At 45.8% G+C, this 9,646-nt stretch overlaps 1 protein-coding gene across 1 annotated transcript; it reads right to left on the bottom strand.

Annotated features, from left to right (window-relative positions):
- Positions 1-1,451: 1,451 nt before the first annotated feature.
- LOC103117462 (olfactory receptor 51D1) lies at positions 1,452-2,426 on the bottom strand. Its single transcript, XM_007527519.1, has one exon. It carries the CDS (start codon positions 2,424-2,426, stop codon positions 1,452-1,454), a length of 975 nt encoding a protein of 324 aa, XP_007527581.1.
- Between the last annotated feature and the right edge of the window lie 7,220 nt (positions 2,427-9,646).

Here is a 9,646-nt window from a genome sequence, read left to right as displayed (position 1 = left end):
GCAACTAATGCAGGAAACCCAAGATTTAGGAGATTCAGTGCGTCAGGAACTTCAGAGGGAAGACAAGGAAATTCTTGCCAGGAGGATAGGATGAGGAAAGTACAGGTTGGCCTTTGAGAATTGTGGAGAGAGACATTTTGCTATCACTCTCAGAAACTGAGTCACAACCCAGGCTGAGTCCAGGTCAGAAACTGAGTCTCTTAAATTCTCAGCTCTCAAATCTTGAAATGACTTCTGCTCCTCTTAGTCAGGACTTTTTCCATCTGCTATCTCCACCCCTGCATACAGATCCCACTCAGTTCCCAAGATCCACTCAGTCAGTTCCCAAGAACACAGATGCTCACTTTTGTGACGTACAATCCACACCCACTATACGAAGGAAACGTGCTCTAAGACATGAGCCCCAGCTATATGCCTCAGAGCACAATCTTCATAAACAGCATGTGTGTCCACAGGCATGTGTACACAGTCACGTGTGTGCACACGTCACCTCAGGCATTGTGTGCTAACCTACGTATGACCAGGTCATAGGATCACACAGAACAACTTCATATCATGAAAAGATGCACAAGAGACATTCATCCAAAGGTAAACATCACACAAGTGGAAAAGTTCACCATTCGAATACTCCACATTTCAAATGGGCATGCATGTGATAGCTTCTACCCTGTTACATGTAGTATTTTTCAATCTACACACTAAGTTCTGCATATTACATTCAACATGTTTCACGTTGTAAATATGAATGAAATATAGCATAAAAATTTCCATCAGATCCTCACAAAGATGGCATTCATCATTACCACATAGATGCATATCACATATCAGCTCCCAGAAACCACACAAACACAAAAATATGTCCAAGCAGACATGTCATTCATGCAGCATAGACACGCCAGGGCACAGTCACCACACTCAGCAAATTAGAGCACTCATATATTCTCTGTGTTCACATAGATACAGAAATGAAAACACTTCTCACAAGCTATCTCCTCTCCTCTTGCTGTCTCCCTTGCCCCTTCCAATTCTATCACCAAGAATCCTCCATGGTTGACTGTAGAAGTGCTTGGGCAACTCAGATCCACTGACATGAATGCAATAGAGAAAGATGAAGTCAAACCATACTATACGTCTGAAGTAAATTATGAACGTGGCATTCACAGCATTCTTGTGTCAAAAACAAACAACAACCAAAAAAAATGCATTTTCTAACTGCAAGGGGGCATAATGCAAGGCCACTACAGAGTGAGATTAGGATGCTCATTCTCTAAGCAACCTTTCCAGACTGGGTCATAGATTATTATGACATTTCTGGAGGGAGAAACCCAAAATTTAATTAGATAAATATAAGCAGAGAGTCCAGTGGGATGGATGCTCCAAGCCATCTGGAAGGCTCCTAATCTTGCCACCTTCAGTAGGGACCAAGGGCATGTGGAAGTGGATTATCCTGCTCACCTGCCATCAAGTGAGAACAAATGGAGGATCCTTGAACGGATCTCCTTGGTCTTGGCTCCGTAGACAACTGGGTTGACCACGGGTGGGAGCAGTAGATAGACATTAGCCATAATCACATGGAGCAGGGAAGTGGGGCCACCCAGCCGGTGTACCACTGAGAGCCCGATCAGGGGCACATAGAAGACCAGGACAGCACAGAGATGGGAGATGCAGGTGTTCAAAGCCTTGAGTGCTGCCCCCTGAGAGGACAACGCCAGCACAGCCCTGAGGATGAGGATGTAGGAGAAGCCAATGAAGAGGGAGTCTACGCCCATGACAGAGAGGATGATGAAGAGCCCATACACAACATTGACGGTGGTGTCTGTACAGGACAGCTTCATGATGTCCTGGTGCAAACAGAAGGAGTGTGTGACAGTGTGCTTCCGGCAGTATGACAACCGCTTCAGGATGAAGGGCAGAGGGAAGAAAAACACAAAGCCCCTGGTCAGAGCAGCTAGTCCAATCTTGGCAACTGTCGTCGCCGTGAGCACAGAAGCATGCCGCAGCGGATGGCAGATGGCCACAAAGCGGTCAAAGGCCATGGCCAGGAGGACAGCCGACTCCATTGCCGACAGAGAGTGGATAAAGAACATCTGGGCCAGACACACATTAAATTCAATCTCCTGGATGCCTGTCAGGAAGAGGCTGGCCATCTTGGGCATGGTGACAGAGGAGAGGATCAGGTCAATGGCAGACAGCATGGCCAAGAAGAGGTACATGGGCTCGTGCAGCCGCCTTTCCACACGGATGATGAAAACAATGGTCAGGTTTCCTAGGGTGGCCAAGGTGTACATGAAGCACAGTGGGAGAGCCAGCCAGAAGTGTGTGTTCGGCCCCAGGCCAGGGATGCCCACCAGGAGGAAATACGATGGGTGGACCAGAGTTCCATTCAAAGTGGCCTTGATGGGAGATAAAAGCTGAGGTCTCTTCATCCTAAGTCCAGGGTCTATAAATGAGGAAAGAAACAGTATTCACAAGGGGGGCAGGAGTCTCCCTGAGGGAAAAGACACAAAGAGGGAGACAGGAGGTGAGGGTAGATAGCATAATGGTTATGCAAAGAGATGCATACCTGAGGCTCCAAAGCCCCAGGTTTAATCCCTCACACCACCATAAGCCAGAGCTGAGAAGTACTCTGGTAATAAATAAATAAGTTGATTAGTTAAGAAACAAAAAGGAAAGTCAGAAACAGAAAGATGAACATAGGATGATCTCACTCACAAGCAGAAGTTGAAAAGCAAGATCAGAAGAGAAAGCACTAAGCAGAACATTGACTGGAGTTGGTGTATTGCACCAAAGTCAAAGACTCTGGGGTGGGTGGGGGGGAGAGTTCAAGTCCTGGAACAGGATGGCAGAGGACCTAGCGGGGGGTTGTATTGTTGTGTGGAAAACTGAGAAATGTTATGCGTGTACAAACTATTGTGTCTAATTTCCACTATAAAACATGAATCCCCCAAAAAAGAAAAGTTAAAAAAAAGGACGGGCAGGCAGTGGCACACCCACTGTGTGCAAAGACCCAGGTTCAAGCCCCAGCCTCCACCTGCAAGAGGGGTGGGGAAGCTTCACAAGTGGTGAAGCAAAGTTGCAGGTGTCTCTCTTTTCTTATCTCCCCCTTCCCTCTCAATCTCTTCTTATCAAGAGGTGGGAGCAGGATAGCTTCTGGGAGCAATGGATTTGTAGTGCAGACAACATGCCTCAAGGATAATCCTGCTAGCATTTTTTAAAAAAAAAAAAAAAAGAGAGAAGAAAGAAAGAAAGAGAGAGAGAAAGAAAGGAAGGAAAACATAAAAGATCTTACAGGTAACTAGGTGGTGGTGTACTTGGCAGAGCACACATGTTGTTACAGTGTACAAGAAGCTAGGTCCAAACCCCCAGTTCCCACCTGCAGGAGGGAAGCTTCACAAGTGAAGAAGCAGTGCTGTAGGTGTCTCTATCTATCTATCTATCTCCCACTTCCCTATCAATTTCTCTCTGTCCAAAATTATATCCAAAACAAAGAAATAAAGAAATGAATAGAACTGTTAAAAAATAAAATATTTTTAAAAGAAACTTGCACAGAAAAGGCATGAGAGTCCTAATAGTAGTAAACAGAAAGACTAACGTCTGACAGTGCTGAACTACAGTTGTCTTTCTTCACATCTCCCTGAAAGGTCCCGTTCACTCTAGAATACAGCAACCCCCTGAGCCAAGTCTCCTTTCCAAGCCAGCTGTTGCTGACCAGGGCACTGCTTTTGGCCTCTGGCCTGACAGAGCAGATGGGCCTTCACCAGACCTTTCAGACTGAGTCCAGCTCCTTCCTCCAGTGTAGCTGGAGTGAGTTAGTTGGTTTGGGTCCAGAGCTTGAGGCTTAGCCCTTGAGGGATTTCCTGTCAGACCTACTTCCACGTGATTTAGGGCTGGAAGCAGGGACTCAGGCTGGGGCTGTATTTTAAGAGAGAGGTTTTTGTTTAAGCCTGACCAACAAGTCTCCAATTTCTCTGAAAGAACCATCTGAAGCAGGTACTACCCATGCCATCTCCCCCTCACACACAGATGTCCTATGCCAGACCAAGAGAATCAGAATTTCCAGGGAAGGGCTAGACATGTGTGGTTCAAGTCCGGCGGTGGCATACCTGGTTAAGAACACATAGTACTCCACTCAAAGGCCCTGGTTCGAGTCCCCGCTCCCCACCTGCAGGCGGGGACACTTCACAAGAGGTGAAGCAGATCTACAGGTTTCTCTCTTACCCTTTCTATCTCCCCCACCCTTCTCAATTTCTCTCTGTCCTATAAAAGGGAAGAAAAAGGGGGGAGGGTCAGAAGCCAGCACCTAGACCCAGCAACTGGAGGCTAAAAAAAAAAAAAAAAAGAAAGAAGTGCGGTTTAAAAAAAACAATAAGACCCATGTTCCCAGATTATTTATTTGATTATTTTTATTTGGGTAGGACAGAGACATTGAGAGGGGAAGACGAGAGATAGAGAGAGGAAGAGCGAGAGAGACCTGAAGAACTACTTCACTGCTTCTGAAGCTTCTCCCTTGCTGGTGGGGACTGGAGACTTAAACAAGGGCTCTTGCCTACGGTAGCATGTCCACTCAACTGGGCACACCACCACCCAACCCCCAGATGAATTTTTTAATCATCAGAATTTTTGAAAAAGCTACTCTCGTATACTGGAAGGTAGGAAGAAGAGGGTGGAGAAAAACTAACATTTGGGGATGTTAAGAAAAATCGTGAGGTTCTCTCTACAAAGGGTCACATGAGTCAGTCCCAGACTGTGCTTAGCCAGGTGGTGACATGGAAGCCAGGTGCAGCTGGGACATGGACTGGCAGTCCGTTCTCCTCTCCCGGGTGATCCCTGGTGGTCTCAGGACACTCCAGGCTACCAGTCTCTCTACAGTCCATTCTGTTCTAAGTCTCTCCTAAGATCCATTTTCAAACCACTTGCTGCCCCTCCAGATCACTGCTCGGGGCTGATGAGCCTGGTACTCATCCTGCTTCAGAAGGCCCCTTTCCCAATAGCTCCGCTCACCACCCAAGTCATCCCGTCAAGGAAGCAGTCCCTTCTTGATTTCTCGGTGCTTTCACCCCCAGGTATGATTTCACTTTGGTAATGAGCAGTTCTTCCTCTGACTTCACAGGCTCTCCCTCACACTCCCATTCAGCCATCCACTCTGCTCTGATTATGCAAAGGGCACCTTCACCCCTCGGCCTCCACACCCAGTCTATTTCAACCCACCTTCCACTGCACTGCCAGCAACACAACGAAGCAGAAAACGTGAGGTTCAGCACATCACAAGTGGCTCCTGTAACTTCCTTGATACATCTGGAACCCCTTAGTGTACCTTCAAGACCCCTCCTCATGCGACTCCAGTTCCACTTTCAGCCCATGTACTCAGTTCCCTCTTTATGACCAAACATGGATGCCGCCACCACCAACAACATACATGTATATTCCCCCAGGTAAAACAATGTTCCTTGCCATGTCTCTTCAATGAAGGATAGGGTGCTGGAAATACAACGTCCTTCCCAGCACAAGGGGGGACAAAATGGAATAGGTCTCACAGTGATTCAGAAAAATTCCTCTTTTGGAAAATGACTGGGATGGGGAAGTCCGGGATCCAGTCCACCGTAATCTGGGAAAAGTATAAGCTAGTAGACTTCTCCAAGCTGACTCCTGGAGAAAGACGCCCACCTCCCCTGACCTCCTGGCCCTCTCTGGGCTGAGCCTGGAGCTCTAACTCCCTAGCAATGTCCCAGTCCCAGGCTACATCCCATATATAGCTCCTCTGTAGCCTCCATGGAACTGTGAGCCGTGAACCACCACCTCCCTACCCCTCCCCCTCAAGGCTCCCTGGGAGAGAAACTCAGCCCTGAGGCCCAAGAAGAGCTGGGTCCTGACTGCTACCCAAAGGAGCTGTGCTCTGTTACTATTCTGAGGCTATCTCAGGAGACTAGAGGGAGTGGGATTCGCCTGCGGTGGAAAGCAAAGGATATGGGAAGCTGCTGGGAAGAAGTTTGAATTTTAGAAAGCTAGCACTTCTCAGTAGACATGATGCTAAGGCATCCAATTATGGACCAGCTACCTCTCACTGCCCCCTTGTGATCATATCGGAGAGTTGCATTTGGTGCCTCTTTAGGCAAAGGTTTGGAGGATAAAGACTAGATCTTAGAGACTACTTCTCCAAGGAAATATTTTCCTGTAAGAAAATGTTATCTTGCTTCCAAGAATACCTTAATTCTATTTGCAGGCGAGTAACACTGTTGTTTTTATTGGGGGTGGGGGTATTGAGCGTTTTGTCCATACAAAGCCATAGCCAATTCCTATAAAAAGAGAGCACAGATTTACCTAAAGATACGAAGGATTCCTTGTGTTAACTAAACTACAATAAGACGAGAAAGAAGAAGCATGTGACTTGGAGTTATAAAAAGAATTATAATTGTTATTTGTGGATTACTGATTGCACCTGTAGCCAAGTCAAAATGATCACTGAGCCAGGTGCAACACCGCCAGGCCCCATCCACTGAAATAGTATGATTTTGTAAGTCACTATTAATCACAAATTTAAAAAGTGTCTTGGGAAAAAAAGGGATGTGTTTGGGGACTTGATCCCAACACCAAGGAAAACAAAAAGAAATACATCTCACTAGGAGGCTTCTGCACAGCAACAATAACCAAAATGTGTCAAAATTAAAAGTCAGGGACCCGCCAGGTGGTGGCTCACCTGGTTAAGCACACACACTATAGTGAACAAAAACGTGTTCAATCCCCTGGTCCCCACCTGCAGAGGAAAATCTTCAGAAAGGGTGAAGTAGAGCTGTCTACTATGTCTCTCTCCCTCTCTATCTCCTCCTTCCCTCTCAATTTCTCTCTGTCCTAATCAAAAATAAAGAAAAATTTTAAAAATTAGAAGTCATCCATCCTACTTAGCAGGAGAAAATACTCCACGTTATACATTGTGTGCGTGGGGCGGGGGGGGGGGGGTTAGAATCGAAGTAAGTAAAGAATTCATAAAACTCAACAATTAAAAACACCCAATCAAAAAAAAATGGGCAGAGGATCTGAATAGATGCTTTAAAAATAAACACAACAGGGAGTCAGGCGGTAGCACAGCCGGTTAAGCGCACATGGCTCAAAGTGCAAGGACCAGCCAAAGGATCCCAGTTCCAGCCTCCAGCTCCCCACCTGCAGGGGAGCCGCTTCACAAGCGGTGAAGCAGGTCTGCAGGTGTCTATCTTTCTCTCCCCCTCTCTGTCTTCCCCTTCTCTCTCCATTTCTCTCTGTCCTATCCAACTACAATGACAGCAGTAACAACAACAACAACAATAATAACTATAGCAATAAAACAACAAGGGCAACAAAAAGGGAATAAATAAAAGAATAAATAAATATATATATTTTTAAATTTTTTAAATAATAAACATACCGGTAATCCATAGGCATATGAGAAAGTGTTAACTTCTTCTTACTAGGGAAACGCAAATCAAAATTGTAGTGAGGCTACTTTCTCACACCTGTGAGAATTGCTGTCAGCTAAGTCGAGATACAAGGAGTGTCAAAGACAATGTGGAGAGAAAAGAACACTGCGCTGTTGGTGGGAGTGTACACTGGCACAGCCACTATGGGAAGCAGTGTGGAGGCTCCTCAAAAACTTAAAGATAAAAATCCCATCCAAGCCAGTTATCCCACTCCTACATTTATCAGGAGACAAACACTCTCTGCTACTGCAGCATTATCTACAATTGCCAAGACCTGGAAACAACCAAAGAGCCTATAGAGCCTATTCTATGATGAATGGATCAAAGTATGGTCTGCGTACACAGTGGAATACAGTTCCGTTATTACAAAGAGGAATTCCTGCCAGAAGTAGCACATACAGAACTAGAGGGTATGCAAGCTTTGTGCAAGGAAGTCAGGGGGAGAAAGACAAACTCTTTGTGACTTCACCTATATGTGTTACACGGGAAACAAACAGATGGACTGAAGGAAACAAAAGTCTCCTCACCTGGAGGGGGAAAACTTCACAGGTGGTGAAGCAGGGCTGCAGATGTCTCTCTCTCTCTCCCCCCCTCTCTCTATCTATCTATCTCCCACTCCCTCTTGATTTCTGACTGTCTCTATCCAATAAAAAAGTATAATTTTTTTTTAATTTAAAAAACAAAAAATATTGCACCAAAGTAAAAGACTCTGGGGTGGGTAGGGGGGAGAACACAGGTCCTTCAGAGGACCTAGTGGGGGTTGTATTGTTATATGGAAAACTGTGAAATATTATGCATGTACAAACTATTGTATTTACTGTTGAATGTAAAACACTAATTCCCCAATAAATAAATTTAAATAAATAAACAAAAAAAGAAAAAAATGAACTTTTGCAAAAGTGGACCAGCTAGAGTTTACTAGAAGTGAAATGTGTAGGGGTGGGGCAGGACATCTGCCAAGACAAACATTATGTCGAATTTTCAGTATACTATATATATATATATCATGTCAATTTTCAATAAGGGACCCCCCCAAATTTAAATAATAGTGTGATGCAGTGTTACTTCCATTACAAAATGGGGGGAAAAAGGAAATATTAATGGCTAACAATTACAACACTCTTGAAGAATAAGTCATAAGCAGTAAGATTTGTCATAGCAAATATCAAAACACATTCTAAAGCTACAAGGATAGTGAAAATGGGAGGCTGGTTCAGGGTCAATAATTGGATCCGTGTATCTTCTGCTTCTAGCGTTTGCCCTTCTTCCGTAGCCAGTCAACAGCGTCAGGTTGAGCCTGATGTAAAGTTTCGAGACCTCCTTTGAATCTGGAGAGGTGGCAGTCGTTGACTATGTGGGTCATAGTCTGTCTGGAGCCGCAGGGGCAGTTCGGGTCGTCTCTGGCTCCCCAGCGATGGAACATAGCGGCGCACTGGCCATGGCCTGTTCGATAGCGATTGAGGAGGGCCCGATCATAACGTGCTAGGTCAAAGCCGGGTTGACGCTTGCAGGGGTCTGTGATGAGGTGTTTGTTCTTGACCTCAGCTGACTGCCAGCTCTGTTTCCAAGAGTCTGGAACAGAGTTCAGTGTAGGCGTAGGGGACCAGATTGGGTGACGAGACGTCAAGCGTTGGACAGGGTGGGCGAAGATATCCGCGTATATTGGCAGGTCCGGTCGAGCGTAGACATGGGAAATGAACTTAGATGATGCCGCATCCCAACGAATATCTGGCGGGGCGATGTTGCTAAGAACTGGCAGCCATGGAACCGGGGTGGAACGGATGGTTCCAGAAATTATCCTGGGGTGCATTGGATCGACCTTCCCATGGTGCATCTCATGAGTACCCATCCATTGGGGAAACTGACGATCCTTCCTTGCCGACTGAATCCACATGGATCCCAGTCACTTTCAAAGCCAGCAACAAGCAGCTCCTGACAGCTTTCAAGCTGTTGGTCCTGCTGTTCGAGTCCTCCAACTTAATGTTGAGGGGCTGTCCTTTGCCAAACGCGTTCTTATTGATCCGTGTATCAAACTAGATGAGCACATCCATTTACATATAGTCAGTTGTTGTTATAGGACAAAGATAACGTGTACAATGGAGCAGTAAGGAGAGGAAGTGCTTTGTTCTTTTTGTTCTCTTTGTTCAGGCTTCAGCATTCCAGTCTGACTTTTTCAGATAGAAAGAAAGAGGCAGAGA

The sequence above is a fragment of the Erinaceus europaeus genome, chromosome 17 (assembly GCF_950295315.1).
Source record: "Erinaceus europaeus chromosome 17, mEriEur2.1, whole genome shotgun sequence".
In the NCBI taxonomy this organism is placed as follows: Eukaryota; Metazoa; Chordata; class Mammalia; order Eulipotyphla; family Erinaceidae; genus Erinaceus; species Erinaceus europaeus.
Note: the sequence above shows the minus strand (reverse complement) of the source record. Positions and strands in the feature narration are given on the sequence as shown.